Source organism: Theropithecus gelada, chromosome 9, assembly GCF_003255815.1.
Source record: "Theropithecus gelada isolate Dixy chromosome 9, Tgel_1.0, whole genome shotgun sequence".
NCBI lineage: Eukaryota > Metazoa > Chordata > Mammalia > Primates > Cercopithecidae > Theropithecus > Theropithecus gelada.
In genome coordinates this window covers 93,936,567-93,954,251 of record NC_037677.1, presented here as the reverse complement: position 1 = coordinate 93,954,251, position 17,685 = coordinate 93,936,567, and the positions used below count along the sequence as shown (strand labels likewise).

Here is a 17,685-nt window from a genome sequence, read left to right as displayed (position 1 = left end):
AGTCCTAACTAGAGCTCTCATTTTCCTCAATCTTACTGGACGACTTCTTACTGTAGTGCTAGAGTAAGTCTCTGTCCAACTCAGCTCATAACTGTTGCTGTGAGACCACAGACTTTAGGAGAACTGGAAGTTTAGGATTTCTTAAAAGTTCTCTTTCACTTTTTCCAGTGTTGGCACAAACTGACTAGTTAAGGTTCTGCATTTAGAGGTAGGTGGATTAGGAACCTAGAACAGGCTCTGGAAGTAATTCTCTGGTTGTCACACTTTATTTAGCTATAAGTGTTCAATGTGAACCAAAGCCTTATGAAGATTGTTAGCCTTTTACCCTGTTTCTCCCTTGAAAATACATTCTAAGATGCTTCTATTCAATCTATGTGAGTTACTATTGTGCTGCTAAAATTGCATTTAAAGGCCAGGTGCAGTGGCTCACATCTGTAATCCCAGCACTTTGAGAGGTCAAGGCGGGTGGATTGCTTGAGCCCAGGAATTTGAGACCAGCCTGGGCGACATGGCAAAACCCTGTCTCTGCAAAAAAAATACAAAAATTAGGCGGGCACGGTGGTGTGGTACATGCCTGTAGTCCCAGCTACTCGGGAGGCTGAGGTGGGAGGATCACTTGGGCCCAGGAGGTCAAGGCTGCAGTGAGCCATGATTGTACTACTGTACAGAGCTAGACCCTGCCTCAAAAAAAAAAAATCTAAATGATACAGGTAGATACTCCTCCCTCCAGCAGGTAGAGTTTAATCTTCCCCTCCCCATTGAATATGAGCTGGACTTAATGAATACCTTACAAATAAAAGAGTACCAGAAAGAGAAAAATAGTAACTGTATAGTGCAGAGACTTGGCAGACGTACCTTAACCAAGTGATCGACATTAACATTGCCAGTGATGGCGAAGCCATGTTACTGTCTTATATCCCTGATATGATATGATATGATGAGAAGGGTACTTCACCTCTGTGATATTCTTCTTTAAAACCCATAACCCCAGTCTAAACATGAGGGAAACACCAAACAAACGCAAACTGGGGAATCTTCTATAAAGTACTTCTTTAAAACCATCAAGGTCATGAAAAACAAGGAAAGACTAAGAAACTTTCGCAGACCAGGAGAGACTAAGAATTCAAGATGACTAATGCAATTTGGTATTCTTAATTGGATCCTGGAACAGAAATTCGGCATTAGTGGAGTAACTAGTGAAATCTGAATAAAGCCTAGAGTTTGGTTAATAGTGTGTATCAGTGCTAACCTAATCTCTTAGTTTTGACATTTGTACATAGTTTCACAAATGTGTGCCATGTAAGATGTTAACATTAAGAGAAACCGAGTGACGGCTATACAGGAATTCCATACTGTCATTGAAACTTTGCTATAAATGTAAAATTATTCAAAAATGAAACATTTCTTTTAAAACAATAGTCTACCTCTCAACCCTTAACTATGCATTTTCCCTCCCTGAAGGCAACAAATGTTATTAGTTCCTTTTATATGCAGAGATGTAAATAAATGCAAATAAAAATATCCCCCATTTAAAAACAATGCTACGCACATATTATATACACTATACACACTGTTCTGCTTTTAGATCTTGACTCATTATCAGTATATATATAGCTTCAGTCTTTCTTCATTTGTCTTTTTAAAAGTAGCAACAGGCCAGGTGCGTTGGTTCACGCCTGTAATCTCAGCACTTTGGGAGGCCAAGGCAGGCAGATCACTTGAGCTCAGGAGTTCGAGACCAGCCATAGGCAACATGGCGAAACCCCATCTCTACTAAAAATACAATCCAGCCTGGGTGACAGAGCAAGATGCTGTCTCAAAAAATAAAAATAAAAGAGATTAAAAAATAAATAAGAGTAGCTACAAGAGAATTCCATTGTATGGATGTACTATAATTCATTTAACTGGTTTCTTATTGATGGGCATGTGTTGTTTGCAGTCATTTACTATTACGAATAATGCTGTATTGAATAACGTTGTATGTGCATTATTTTGCACTTTTACAGTACAGTTAGCCCTCTGTATCTGGGTGTTCTGCATCCTTGATTCAACCAACTGCAGATCAAAAGTATTTGGGAGAAAAAATTGCAACTGTACTGAACATGTATAGATTTTTTTCTTGTCATTATTCCCTAAACAATACAGCGTAACAACTCTTTGCATAGCACTTAGATTGTATTGAGTAATCTAGAGATGATTTAAAGTATACAGGAGAGTGTGCATAGTTTGTATGCAAATACTCTACCATTTTATGTAAGGGTCTTGAGCATCCACAGATTTTAGTATTCTCAGGAGGTCCTGGAACCAGTTTCCCATGTATATACCAAAAGATGACTAGATAGCTAGAGGATAAATTTCTGGCTTTCCTGGGTTAAAGCCTATATGCACCTGGAATTCTAAAGGTGTTATATTATACTGCCCTCAATATAGGGTTGCACCAATTTATAATCCTACCTACAATGTTTAAGAATGTCTATTTCTGAATACCATGACCAAACATAATATATTGCTAAGTTTTTTTGTCTTTGCCAGTCTGTTAGATTTTCTTAAAAGGTTTCTGTGTAGTTTAATTTACACCTTTTATTGTGAATATTGTTGAGCACCTTTTCATACATACTTATAGTTCCTTTTATGTGGAATGGCTATTCATTTTTTTGTTTTTGCCCATTTTATTTTTTTAATTTTATCTATTTATTTATTTTTAAGACAGATTTTCACTCGGTCACCCAGGCTAGAGTGCAGTGGCACGATCTCGGCTCACTGTAACCTCTGCCTCCCGGGATCAAGTGATTCTTGCCTCTCAACCTCCCAAGTAGCTGGAATTTACAGGCATGCACCACCACACCCCGCTAATTTTTGTGTATTTAGTAGAGATGGGGTTTCGCCATGTTGGCTAGGCTGGTCACAAACTCCTGGCCTCAAGCAGTCCACCCGCCTTGGCCTCCCAAAGTGTTGGAATTACAGGCACGAGCCATTGTGCCCTGCCTGTTTTTGCCCATTTTAAATTGTTGGCCTTTTCTGCATTGATTTGTAGGAACTCTTTATATATTGGTAAACTGGCCTTTTGTTATAAGACTTGCGATTTTTTTTTTCCCAGTTTGTCCTATGATAATTATTTTTGCCTTGTAGAAAATCTGACTTTTTAAAACCAATCTTTTATGGCTTCTGAATTTTATCTTGTTCTTAGAAATTTTCTCATATTTAAAAAAGGTATTTTGGTGAAAGATTTAAAACCAATGTTTGTTTTTGTTTGTTTTCCAAATGTTTACCCAGTCATTCTAACACTGTTTATCGAATAGTCTTTATTTTTCCCATTAACTCAAATAGGATTTTAAAAATCATATTCTCATATGTATTTGTGTCTCTGGACTTTCCATTCTATTTTTGTACCATTGATTTCTTTGAATATGAATTGAAACTACACTGGTTGTTTTTGTTTTTTACTTTTATTGTGGAAAATTACAAGTATATTCAAAAGTGTATACTTTTTATTTTTCTTTTTTGTAGTTAAATGTATACACTTTACAAATGTGACCCTATAATAATCTCTTAATATCTGGAAGGGCTACCTTCTCCCTGCTTTTCTATTACTCTTTTTCACAACTTGCTTGTCTAATTATATATGTGTGTATATATGTGTATGTGTGTGTATATATATATATATAGAGAGAGAGAGAGCACTTTAATTTCAGGATAAGCTTATCTAGTTTCCAAAAGTATTCTATTAGTGTTTTTATGGTGATTATCTTAAAATTATAGATTGATTTGGGAGATTTGTTATCTTGAGTCTTTCAAAGATACGAGATGCCTTTCTATAAAGTTTCCTTTTCAGATCCTCATTAGGGCTTGTTTAAAAAAACCCTTTAACCAATTTCTCCCCGTTTTCTTCTGTACTTTGCAGCCACCATTCTACTCTCTGCTTTAGTGAATTAAACTTTTTTTAGATTTTGCATATAAGTGAGATCATAGGATACTGTATTTGTCTTTCTCTGTCTGGCTTATTTCACTTAGCAAGATGTTCATCCATGTTCATTTGTATTGTCCCAAGTGGCAGAATTTTGGCCTGACACAGTGGCTCATGCCTGTAATCCCAGCACTTTCGGAGGTTGAGGTGGGCGGATCACCTGAGGTCACAAGTTCGAGACCAGCCTGGCCAACATGGCGAAACCCCATCTCTACTAAAAAATACAAAAATTAGCCGGGCATGGTGGCATGTGTCCGTAATCCTGGCTACTTGGGAGGCTGAGACAGGAGAATTGCTTGAAACCGGGAAGTGGAGGTTGCAGTGAGCTGAGATCACACCACTGCACTCCAGTCTGGGTGACAGAGACTGTCTCAAAAAAAAAAAAAAAAAGTGGCAAGATTTCTTTCTTTCTTATAGCTGAATAGTGTTCTGTTGTATATGTGTACACACATGTCATGTTTTCTTTATTGATTTATCTGTTGACACTTAGGTTGTTACCAGATCTTGGCTAATGTGAATAATGCTGCAGTTAATATGGGAGTACAGACATCTCTACAGATACTGATTTCATTTCCTTTGGATATGTACCTAGTAGTGGGATTGTTGGATCATACAGTAGTTCTGTTTTTAATTTTTTTAAGGAACTTCCATGCTGTTTTCCATAATGGCTGTACTAATTTACATTTCTACCAACAGTGTACAAAGGTTCCCTTTTCTCTCAGTCTTTACCAGCACTTGTTACCTCTTGTCTTTTTGATAATAGCCATCCTAGCAGATGTGAAGTGATACCTCACTAGTGCTTTAAAGTTTTCATCATCCGGGTGCAGTGGCTTATGCCTGTAATCCCAGCACTTTGGGAGGCAGAGGCAGGTGGATCACCTGAGGTCAGGAGTTCAAGACCAGCCTGGCCAACATGGTAAAGCCCTATCTCTACTAAAAATACAAAAATTAGGGCCAGGCACAGTGGCTCATGCCTGTAATCCCAGCACTTCGGGAGGCTGAGACAGGCGGATCATGAGGTCAGGAGTTCGAGACCAGCCTGGCCAACATGACACAACCCCATCTCTACTAAAAAATACAGAAATTGGGGCCAGGCATGGTGGCTTATGCCTGTAATCCCAGCACTTTGGGAGGCTGAGGCGGGTGGATCACAAGGTCAGGAGATTGAGACCATCCTGGTTAACACGGTGAAACCCTGTCTCTACTAAAAATACAAAAAATTAGCCCGGTGCAGTGGCAGGCTCCTGTAACCCCAGGTACTCGAGAGGCTGAGGCAGGAGAATCGCTTGAACCTGGGCCACAGAGGTTGCAGTGAGCCGAGATCGCGCCACTGCACTCCAGCCTGGGGGACAGAGTGAGACTCCATCTCAAAATTAGCTGGGTGTGGTGGCGCATGCCTGCAAATCCTAGCTACTTGGGAGGCTGAGGCACAAGAATTGCTTGAACCCAGAAGTTGGAGGTTGCAATGAACCGAGATCGCACCATTGCACTCTAGCCTGGGTGACAAAAGCAAACTCCATCTCAAAAATAAATAAAAGTTTTCATCATTCAGATTTTCACATTTTTTTGTTAAGTTTATATCTAAGTTGGGCGCAGTGGCTCACATCTGTAATCCCAGCACTTTGGGAGACTGAGATGGGAGGATCATTTGAGCCCACGAGTTCAAGACCAGCAACATGGCGAAACCCATCTCTACAAAGAAATACAAAATACTTAGCCAGGGGTAGTGGCACATGCGTTTGGTCCCAGCTACTGGGGAGGCTGCGGTGGGAGGATCACCTGAGCCTCAGAGACTGATTACACCACCACACTCCAGGGTTCAAGCGATTCTCCTGCCTCAGCCTTCTGAGTAGCTGGGACCACAGGCACATGCCACCAGGCCAGGCTAATTTCTTGTATTTTTAACAGAGACAGGGTTTCATCATGTTAGCCAGGATGGTTTCGATCTCCTGACCTCATGATCCGCCCGCCTCACCTCCCAAAGTGCTGGGATTACAGACATGAGCCACCGCGCCTGGCCAAAAAAAAAGTTTTTATGCAGTGTATTTTACTATGATTTTTAAAAATGAGGATAAAAGTTTATATCCAGGTATTTTTTTCCTTTTTCTTTTTTCGCTATTATAAACCAGGTCTTTTTCCTTGTATCATTTTACAGGCTATTGTGTATATGTATATATATGAAGATTTTAAATTTCGTAATATTTTCTATCCAACTAATTTAACAAATTATTTTGTTTGTAATTTTTTAAATTTATCTTGGATTTTCAAGATACACGCTCATGTCATTCACAAATGATACGTTTATTTTCTTTTCATTTTTTATACAAAGCTGCATATTTGAAGTGTTACAGTAATGCTGCTTCTTATCTTGGAGGGTTCTTGGCAAGAATAGTGGACCCCCAGGTACAAAGCCTAGGGCAGGCAGGAAACATTATAATTAGTGTTACTCAACACTTTGGTAGGGTTTTTTTTTTTTAATTTTTCATATTTATTTTATTTCCTGCAGATGTGAAATCTGGCAACTATACAGTGTTACAAGTTGTGGAAGCCCTTGGGTAAGAGCCTCTGCTATAGAATGTTCTTCTCCAGTCCTGACTGTGTATTCTGAAAAGTTACTTTTGCTCATCATTGCTTTCCTGGAGCCTGAATTTGTCCTGTAGCCCAGCAGCCCCCTTCCATATTAGTACCTCAGTCTAAGACTATGTGTTTGAATTGTTTCTCCTGAAAAGTTTCATGCCATCTGGCTGAGGCTTCTTTAGTATTTGGGAACACATAGCCTGTAGGCCACATCAACTCCTGGCACAGGCCACAGCTTTGGGGTGAGGTACGTGGTTGAAGGCCATCAGCTGTTGTTGATTCCTTTGTGCATCTTTAGACCCACCTACCCCCATGGGATGCTAGCCTGCCTAGACCTGACTCAGAACAAGCTGTGGGCCCTGCCTGGGGAGTTCCCAGGAGGCTGACCCTGCTGCAGATCCCCACTAGGAGAAAAGGCTTTGGGAAACAGCTGATAAAGCAGTGTTATAGCTTGGGATTCTAAGCACTTAGAGGAAGTATGTGCTTGTAGTATGTAGTGTAGTATAGAACATTTAAATTGACAAGTCTTACTAGTAAGAGTTGTTAATTGTGACAGCATGTCTTCTAAAACAGAAAACTAGAAAATTGGGGGAAATTAAAAAACGAAGTCACTGTTACACATTTCTCCCATGTAACAGACTATTTGGCCTTTCTACTCACATTGTGGTGGCTTTGGTCCATTAAAAAAAAAAAAATACAGCATTGGCTGGGTGTGGTGGCTCATACCTGTAATCCCAGCATTTTGAGAGGCCAAAGAAGATGGATTGCCTGAGCTCTAGAGTTCAAGACCAACCTGGGCAACATGGTGAAACCCTGTGTCTGCCAAAAATACAAAACAATTAGCTAGGCGTGGTGGCATGCACCTATGGTCCCAGCTACCCGGAAGGCTGAGGTGGGAGGGTCACTGGAGTCTGGGAGGTGGAGGTTGTGGTAAACAGGTCACGCCACTGCATTCCAACCCAGGTGACAGAGTGAGACCCCCATCAAAAAATATATATAGGCCGGGCGCGGCGGCTCATGCGTGTAATCCCAGCACTTTCGGAGGACGAGGTGGGCAGATCACGAGGTCAAGAGATCAAGACCATCCTGGCTAACACAGTGAAACCCCTTCTCTACTAAAAATACAAAAAATTAGCTGGGCATGGTGGCGGGCGCCTGTAGTCCCAGCTACTCAGGAGGCTGAGGCAGGAGAATGATGTGAATCCGGGAGGTGGAGCTTGCAGTGAGCCGAGATCGCGCCACTGCACTCCAGCCTGGGTGACAGAGCGAGACTCTGTCTCAAAAAAAAAAAAGAAAAAAATATATATATACACATACATATATACATACAGCCTTATTGATGTATAATTCACATATCATAAAGTTCACCATTTTAAAATGTGCACTTCTGTGGCTTTTAAAAGTGTATTTACAGATTTGTGCAATTCTCAGCACAGTCGGTTTGAGGACATTTTCATTACTCCAGAAAGAAACCCATGCCCATTAGCAGTCATTTCCCCTTCGCTCTTCTAACCAACCCCCAGCAATCACTAATCTACTTTCTGTCTTCTATGGATTTGCCTACTCTGGAAATTTCATATAAATGGAATCACACATGTGACCTTTGTTGCTGGCCTCTTTCACTTAGCATATTTTCAAGGTTCATCCATGTTGCAGCACATATCAGTTCTGCATTTCTTTTCTTGCTGAATAATATTCCTGGTGTATGGCTATGCATCTTATTTAATCATTTATCAGTGGATGGACATGTGGATTGTTTCCACTTTTTTGCTATTCGTAATAATGCTGCTATGAGCATTTGTGTGCCTTGTTCCATTTTTAAATGCTCCAAATGCATAGTTTTCTTTGAGAGGGTCACACTCTGTTAATCAGGCTAGAGTGCAGTGGAGCGATCATGGCCCACTGCAGCCTAAACCTCCTGGGCCCAAGCCATCCACCCACCTCAGCCTCCCAAGTAGCTGGGACTACAGGCTTGTGCCACCATGCCCAGCTAAGTTTTTGTATTTTTTGTAGAGACAGGGTCTCACTGTGTTGCCCATGCTGGTTGCGACTGCCGGGCTCAAGTGATCCTCTCATCTGTCTCCCAAAATTCTGGGATTACAGGTGTGAGCCACCACACCCAACCTGAATGCACAGTTTTCTACTTCCTGAGTAGAAACCTTTCTACAGGTTTTTATCCTGGGGATCCTGTTAAGAGTGACCTTATTTTTGTCCCCTTAGTTAATATATACTCTTACTCTTGAGGTTCAATACAACTGTCATGGCCAGAACTCTTCCACTTTCTGCTTGTTCCTGCTTAGATTATTTCTAGTATGTTTCAGTATAATCTCCATAGAGCAATATTGAGCATAAGTTACTTCCTTGTTGCTTCAGTCCAGCTTCTCCTGTATCAGTAATCCTACCTAGTTAGAGCTATATTCTGGCCATCTTACTTTGTAACCTTCCAGTTATAAAGTTTTGGTTTTTCATGTTTTCTTTTATCCTAGGAACTTGGTGGTGATTCTGAGCATTGTTTTTTTCCTTAGCATTAATTTACAAAAATACACATATTCTCCTTGTTTTGGTGGAAGCTGCAGCTGCCAATTATCTCTCAAATCCTGTGGGTACCTGCTAAGCTGTAGTTCAGAGGAATGTCACAATCATACCACTGGGGATAAAGAATAAGCACAGTGCTCGTTAGGTGCCAAGCTGGGGGTGCCTGGAGGCAGAAACTTCTGTTGGCTCTTGGTGTCATGTGTGCCTCTAAATGATGCCACATCAGTCTGAGGATCGCTCTTAAGCCTTCTGTCCTTACTGGTATCTGTAATGCCGTTACCTCAGGAACACCTTCCTGGGCTGTTTTTACTCTTAACAGGGCTTGGCTCTGCTTCCATGCCCAGGGGGTGAGTGTGGCGAATGTAAAATATTTCTTGAAACATTTGAACTGGGTAATTGCAGGCCCTCTCTATCCTGTTTTCCCCCAGGTCCTCTCTAGAGAATCCAGAACCCCGAACTCGGGCTCGAGGAATCCAACTTTTGTCACAGGTGCTACTCCACTGTCACACCTTGCTCCTGGAGAAGGAAGGTACTGGTGTCACTAGTAGGAATGTCTTCCTGGATTGCTGAGCCCAGGTCTCCCGTGTCTATTCAAGCCAACTTTACTGGCAGGGAGGGAGGGCTTAAAGTATCTATGAACTACTAATGCAAGGTCTTCATTTCTCACTGGTATATGTCGCAGAGATGATTAGAATTGAGACAAAAGACACATGGATTTCAATACAAAACGTTAGCCAGGCTTGGTGGCGGGCGCCTGCAGCTACTTGGGAGGCTGAGGCAGAAATCGCTTGAACACAGGACGTGGAAGTTGCAGTGAGCGGAGATCACACCACTGAACTCCAGCCTGGATGGCAGAGCGGGACTCTGTCTCAAAAAAAAGAAAGACACATGGATTTCAAATGTAGCCTTAGACTGTTTTTTCAGTGTATTTTCCCACTCTGTAAAATGAACAGAGCAGTATTTCATAGGTAAAGAGGAAAAGTAATGAAATATCAGCATGCTTTGAGGTCCTGAAGGGGAAGAAGGCCAACATCTTACTTATCTTGTATAGCAGGGGTAGGCAAACTATAGGAAGCAGGAAGGCCACGGGAATTGCCATATGTGGGTGGACCCAGTTTCTAATGGATTTCATTTGCATATCAAAGGTCACAGCTTGACACTAAGAGCCAGGGCTTTACAAGAAACTTTTCTGGAGATGCTTTTAAAAACAAAAACTTCCCAAAGACCCGTTTTTCCTGTCTGTCTGCCTAAAATAATTTCTTAATAACTCCTACAACATTCCCCCCTGTAGAGATGCCACACTAACTGCTGTTAGGGGGTTTGGGGCGATGACTCCTTCTGGCTACTTCCTACTGGAAAGGGGTGTCAAATGGGGAACAGCAGCAAGGGCTCCTCCTGGAGTCGATCTGAGAGTCCTCAGAAGAATGGCGTGTGGATGTGTGGTTCAGTTTACAGTACCATTTGGAGTTTGATTGCTTCAGTCTGATGAATCAATTTCCTTTTCCAGCCAACATACCAAAATGATACGGCTCCAGTGAGTGGAGGAACATCAGGGTTCTTGGTCCTCATGCTGGTTTAGATAAAACGACACCGATACACGTGAAGTGGTTTTAAGTAGCAGAGAGTTTAATAGGCAAGAAGGAAGGGAGAAGGAAGAAGCTCCCCTGTATAGAGGCAGAGGGAGGGAGGGCTCCAAAGCCGAGAGAGGGAATTCCTTTTGTTTGTTTTTTAGAGACAGAGTCTCACTGTGTTGCTCAGGCTGGCCTTAAACACCTGGGCTTAAATGATCCTCCCACCTCAGCCTCCCTAGAGGCAAGCACCACATGCGCAACCTACAGCCTGTTTAGGTGTATAGCATAGGACATGTCTCTTGGTAAAAGAGAAAATTTGTGGTGGAACCCAAACAGAAACAGCTGTTACAGACTTGGGAAAGGAGCAAAGCTATTGCGCCGTTCTCATGCCTATGTCCATTAATGACTGAATCTGGTTTGTACAGTGGTACACCTGATACTGTTCTATGAGAACCGGCTGAAGGACCATCATCTTGTGATCCCATCTGTCCTGCAGGGTTTGAAGGCACTTGTGAGTTCTCCTTCATTTCATTATGTAACTTTGTTCAAGGGAGCCCTTGTCTAGTTCTCTCCTTGCGCTTTGGGTATGATGGTTCACATGCTGAGGAGCAGGTGCCCAAATGTGGGACTAAATTAGTGTTACCAGCTCTACTTCCCTTTTCCCTCTAGTGAGTAAAAGTGTACTTTGGGGGACTGGAAACCAGAGCCCGCTGGAAAGAGCTGCATAGAACTCATCAGCTTGAGAAAGATTCTCACTATTAGTACTTCTGCCTCAACCAGGATGCTGTGATTCTTACAGTAGCTAATTAGGCCTGTTTTAGGGTTGTGTTTTGGAGTCCATGCTGCAATTCCCTCAGTGTTCACATACCTTCTCCTTTCCCCCAGAGCCTGTGTGTGGCCCTGCCCCCAGGGCTGGCTGTTTCTGTGCTTAAAGCCATCTTCCAGGAAGTACATGTACAGGTGAGGGATAACAGTCATGTTGGCATTTTCCTCTGTCTCCACCCCTTAACAACTGGGATTCAATAAAAAAAATTATTGCCTTCTAAATTCTGAATTCTTTGGGATCTTATGAATGTTTACATGCTCTTCTTCAGCATGTTTATATGCTCTTCTTTGCTACTGGACAAGGAGAGGGGTGCATGCCATTAGATCTGACCCGTGTCCTCTTATACCTACAGAAAGTAAGGCATCCATCCATCAGGCAGGTTTGGATTATTGGCACCACTGCTGTGCTGCTGAGTCAATAGCGTACCCTTTCTCTGTAGTTTCTCTTAGATTGATCTTATGCTGGTATAAAGAGCACTGTTCACTTAGAGATTATGAAGCAGGAACTAGCTGTGTCAGCTGAGGTATTCTTTGAGCACTTTCTTCACTTCTTTCTCCCCCACCCCCAAGTCCCTGCCACAGGTGGACCGACACACAGTCTACAATATCATCACCAATTTTATGCGAACCCGGGAAGAAGGTAAGAGGCAGAGCCTTCTGGGAAATGTCAAAAGCAAGCACATCCTACTTTTTCCCCTATTAGTAGGACTTATTTTACCTGGGGTTATATAGAAGAGCTGGTATCCTGAGAGAGAATGATAAAGGGAAAGGGGGGATCCGCTCCCTCCCCAGTGAAGTAAAGGAAGGGTAGAGGTTGTTTGAGCCAGTGTTTTAAATTCTTACCTCCACAGCAATGTGTATATTGTTGCACATCTCTTCACTGAGTACTTTCTTGGAATGGAAAAAGGGTCAGCCCTGAAAGGAAAAGGGAAGCAGTGATAGCAGAGGGAGAACACAGGCCAGGAGAAAGCCCACACTTTCTGTGCTGTGGGACAATATAGTAACCTTATTCTCTCCTTCCCAGAGCTAAAGAGCCTAGGAGCTGACTTCACCTTTGGCTTCATCCAGGTGATGGATGGGGAAAAGGATCCCCGTAATCTTCTGGTGGCCTTCCGCATCGTCCATGACCTCATCTCCAGGGACTATAGCCTGGGTACATCGTGGTAGCCGTGATTAGCTGGTTGGAGCTTTATCAGATGAATGAAGCTGATAAGCCAACCTCATTCTTTCTCTGTTGCCACAGGACCCTTTGTGGAGGAGTTGTTTGAAGTGACATCCTGTTATTTCCCTATCGATTTTACCCCTGTAAGTAGCACCTTCGTTGATTGATCATGTATTTGTTGAGTATCTGCTATGTGCCAAGCCCTGTTCTGGGCACTGAGGGTACAGGTTACCAAAAAAGACATCCCTGCCCTCATTATTTTATATTTTAATAAACTAGGAAGTGGAAAAGCGTTTGACATATGAGGAATGATTCAAAGCAGCGTGTATTTGGGCGAATTCTTAAGCTCCTTAACACTGTATTTAGTGCTAAAGGCTACAGGATTGCAAAACACTGTCCCTGCCCTTGAAGGCTGAAACATTTAAGTAACAGTAGATTAGGTAGGAAAATGAGTAGTGCTATAGCTGTTCAGAGAAGACAAGAGTTCAGTGTAAGCCAGAGTAGGCAGGAACTGACTTCGCAATTAAGATAGGATTTCAGCTGGTTTGTGGGAGATGCATAAGATATGATTCTGGAGTTGGATAGGGCATCTCAGGCTATAGAAACAAAGTGACAAAACAAAGAAGGCACAGTTGTGCACAGTGTACACAAGGTATTTGCTCTGACCCTCTTGGGCCTTCCTCCTACTCTGCAGTTGAGTTCACTTCTACTGCCAAATACTCAGAGTTTCATCACCATGTGGGTGTGTGTGCTGCAAGCATTAGTGGTTTGAAAGAAATAAAAGGCATTCTGTTGCAGCATGCCAAACAGCATATTGACTCTCACTGCCTTTATAGTGACACCACCATCTTTGCTGTAGGGAATTTCTTACCAGCTTATTTCAGTTGACATTATGTTACTGGGGACCACCTCTCTCCTGAAATGAGTCTTTTCATCTCTTTCATAATCAGAATTCTTATTCTAACTCTATACTCTTGAACTCTTGAAAGATCCTGGTTCAGCCACCACATTCTTCTATTTTCACTTTGGTTTGTGTGGTTTTTTGTTTTTGTTTGGTTTGGTTTTTGCTTTTTTGAGACAGAGTCTTGCTCTGTTGCCCAGGCTGGAGTGCAGTGATGCGATCTCAACTCACTGCAACCTCTGCCTCCCGGGTTCAAGCAGTTCTCTGCCTCAGCCTCCCAAGTAGCTGGGATTATAGGTGCCCGCCACCACAACCGGCTAATTTTTTTTTGTATTTTTAGTAGAAATGGGGTTTCACCATCTTGACCAGGCTGGTCTTGAACCCCTGACTTCGTGATCCACCTGCGTCAGCCTCCCAAAGTGCTGGGATTACAGGTGTGGGCCACCATGCCCAGCCTTTACTTTGTTTTATTTTGTGTTTTGTGTTGGTTTTGAAAATATAATTCATTCACATGATCCAAAGTTCAAAAGGGTGAGAAATCTCCCTACCATCTTTTTTTCTTCATAATCAACCAAGTTATCAGTTATGTTTGTATCTTTACAGAGCTTTTTCATCTATATATAAGCAAATGCCTTAACACCACCCCCCTAAAATCATAGTGTGTGCACATGCAGGCATGTACACACACACACACACACACACTTCTATACTTTGCTTTTTTCACTGAACAGTATGTCTTGGAGAGTGTTCCATGTCAGTATATAAGTTAGTTATTTCATTCTTTATGGCTCCATAATATTCCTTTGACCAGAAATAACGAATTTATTTCACTAGTCCTCTGTGGATTGTTGCTAATCTTTTGCTGTTATGAGCAATGCTACAACTTTCATACATATGGGTATAATGATAGAATAAATTCCTAAAAGAAATTGCTAGGTCAAAGAATATATGCATTTATAATTTGGGGAGAGGAACAGTATGTCATCCAATTTTTTGAAAGGTTATACAATGAGCATGATTCAACATTTAAAGGGTAGATAATTAAACTCCTTTCATACCCCTTTACTGCCACTGTCCATTTTCCCATTGGAAACAATCACTGTTCACAGCTGTTTATTTTCACAGAGATAATCTAGGCAAAATAAACTTACAGATAATATTAGGAAAGTTTCTCTCATTCAAGCAGTTTTTGTATGTTGTTCTGCACTGCAGTCTGTCAGAAGCAGAAAGCTCTTATCAAGATATTAATTAAAACAGAGGCACCTGGCTTTAGTGTAACTATTTGAGTTACAGATATTCTTTGTCTTACAAATCAGGGTTTTTATTGTTGTTGGTTCTGTTTTGTTTCGTGTTTGAGACAGGGTCTCACTCTGTTGCCCAAGCCGGAGTGCAGTAGCACAATCCTTGCTCACTGCAACCCCTGCCTCCTGGGTTTAGGTGATTCTTGTGCCTCAACCACCTGAATAGCTGGGATTACAGTACGTGCCACCATGCCCGACTAATTTTTTTTTTATATATTTTTAGTAGAGATGGGGTTTTGCCATGTTGTCCAGGTTGGTCTCGAACTCCTCACCTCAACTGATCTACCTGCCTCAGCCTCCCAGGGTGCCGGAATTATATGCGTGAGCCACCACGCCGAGCCACAACTCAGTATCGATCGTGTGCCATCATAGTGGATCTGATCAGTTTAAGGTTCAGTTTCTTCACTATGCTTATATGCTCACTCTAAGAAGAGGCTGACAAACTTTTTCTTTCTTTTTTCTTTTTTTTTTTTTCTTTTTTTTTTGAGGCAGGCTGGAGTGTAGTGGCACCATCACGGCTCACTGCAGCCTCCACCTCCCTGGACTCTGGTACTCTGGTGATGCTCCCACCCCTGCCTCCTGAGTAGCTGGAACTATAGGCACACGACACTACTCCCGACTAATTGTCGTATTTTTCTATAGAGACAGGATTTTGCCTTGTTGCCCAGGCTGGTCTTGAATTCCTGGGCTTCCACCTGCCTTGACTTCCCAAAGTGTTGGGATTACAGGCATAAGCCACCATGCCTGGCCAACGTTTTCTATAAAAGGCCAGACAATAGCTTTGTGGGTCATATGGTCTCCTCAACTCTGCTGTTACTGCACAAAAACAGCCTTAGAGACAAGAACAGCTACAGTAGCTGTATCCCAATAAAACTTTTATTATCAACACTAAACTTTGAATTTCATATAATTTTCACTTGTCACAAGATATTCTTTTGGTTTGTTTCAAACATTAAAAATGTTAAAACCATTCTTAGCCAAACAATGTCAACAGGTTGATTTTTACTCCTAATGCAGAGTAGATATTGGATCTTCTTTCACCGTCATCCTAGATTCCCTTATCATTTTTCTTGGATCAGATCTCCTATTTCCTGAGTTCACATATTCCTCATTTTGTGGTTTACCCCCTCAGTTTGGTGGTGTACTTCCTTTAGTATTTTCCGGTGAGAATGTAGGAAGAAGTGAGGATTTTTTAGATTTGTAAGCCTAAAATGTCTTCAATCTTTTCTCTCATTTTTGACATTATGGGTATGTAATTCAGGAATAGAAATTCTAGGCCAGGTGCAGTGGCTCACACCTGTAATCCAAGCACTTTAGGAGGCTGAGGTGGGAGGATCACTTGAGGTCAGGAGTTCGAGACCAGCCTGACCAACATGGTGAAATCCCGTCTCTACTAGAAATACAAAAATTAGCCAGGCGCGGTGGCAGGCGCCTGTAATCCCAGATACTTGGGAGGCTGAGGCAGGAGAATTGCTTGAACCTGGGAGGTGGAGGTTACAGTGAGCTGAGATTGCACCATTGCACTCCAGCCTGGGCAACAAGAGTAAAACTCCATCTCAAAAAAAAGAAAAAAAAAAAGAATTCTAGCTGGATGCAGTTGCACATGTCTGTAGTCCCAGCTACTTGTGAGGCTGAGGCAGAACAATCACTTGAGGCCAGGAGTTTGAAGCTATAGTGCACTATGATTGCACCTGAGAAAAAGGCCAGGTACAGTAACTGACGCTTGTAATCCCAGTACTTTAGGAGGCTGAGGCAGGTGGATTGCTTGAGTTCAGGAGTTCACAACAAGCCTGGGCACCATGGCAAAACCCTGTCTATAAGAAATACAAAAATGAACAGCGTGGTGGTTGAGCCTGTAGCCCCTGCTACTTGGGAGGCAGAACTGGGAGGACGGCTTGGGCTGGGGAGGCAGAGGTTACATTGAGCCAAGATCATGCCTCTACACTCCAGCCTGGAAGACAGAGCCAGACTCAGTAACCAAAAAAAAAGAAATTATTTTCTCCTAAGATTTTGAAGGCATTGCTACATTTAAATCTAGTTATTGGCTGGGCGTGGTGGCTCACGCTTATAATCTCAACACTTTGGAAGGCCAAGGCAGGCGGATCACCTGAGGTCAGGAGTTCAAGACCAGCTGCTGGCTAACATGGTGAAACCCCATTTCTAGTAAAAATACAAAAAAATTAGCCGGGCGTGGTGGCATGTGCCTGTTAATCCCAGCTACTCGGGAGGCTAAGGCAGGAGAATCGCTTGAATCCTGGAGGCAGAGGTTGCAGTGAGCCAAAATCGTGCCATTGCACTCCAGCTTGGGTAACAAGAGCAAAACTCCATCTCAAATAAATAAATAAATAAGTCTAGTTATCTAGTTTTCATTTGCTGTGGAGAAGTCTGAATTTCTTCTGTTTCATAAACTTCGTATTTACCATTTTTTTCTTCCTCTCTAGAAACTGGTAAGTTTGGTTCTCCCCAATATATTGAAACTTCACAGTGATGTGCCTTGGTATTGGTCTATTTCATGCACTGTGTTGGGCACTTAGTAGTAGGCCCTGTCAGTAGTAACTCATGTCCATTAGTCCTGTAAATTTCTCTTGAATTCTTTAATTGATGATTTCTTCCCCTCTCTTTTCTCTGTTCCTTCATTTTGGAACTCTCATTAATCTTTTGTTGGACCTCTGATTTTCTGACCTTTTGTTTTCTATTTTGTACCTCTGTCTTTTTGTTACTTTATAAGATAATTCCACAGTTTTATCTTTTCTATCAAAGTACAGTCATGAAAACAAAAACCAGGCCAGGCTCGATGGCTTACGCCTGTAATCCCAGCACTTTGGGAGGCTGAGGCAGGTGGATCATTT

General features: G+C 42.1%; 1 protein-coding gene across 7 annotated transcripts in view; it reads left to right on the top strand.

Annotated features, from left to right (window-relative positions):
- The window catches only part of MMS19 (MMS19 homolog, cytosolic iron-sulfur assembly component), a 40,161-nt gene that overhangs the window by 8,733 nt on the left and 13,743 nt on the right, over positions 1 to 17,685 (top strand). For 3 of the 7 annotated variants that reach the window (XM_025397935.1, XM_025397933.1, XM_025397932.1), the window contains exons 2-8: positions 6,471 to 6,519; positions 9,505 to 9,605; positions 11,073 to 11,158; positions 11,533 to 11,607; positions 12,043 to 12,112; positions 12,497 to 12,625; positions 12,716 to 12,777. In XM_025397935.1, the coding sequence (XP_025253720.1) occupies positions 6,471 to 6,519; positions 9,505 to 9,605; positions 11,073 to 11,158; positions 11,533 to 11,607; positions 12,043 to 12,112; positions 12,497 to 12,625; positions 12,716 to 12,777 (572 nt within the window). Of the gene's footprint in view, positions 1 to 6,470; positions 6,520 to 9,504; positions 9,653 to 11,072; positions 11,159 to 11,532; positions 11,608 to 12,042; positions 12,113 to 12,496; positions 12,626 to 12,715; positions 12,778 to 17,685 lie in introns of all 7 variants that reach the window. The other 4 variants (XM_025397934.1, XM_025397937.1, XM_025397938.1 and 1 more) reach the window with 4 other exon arrangements.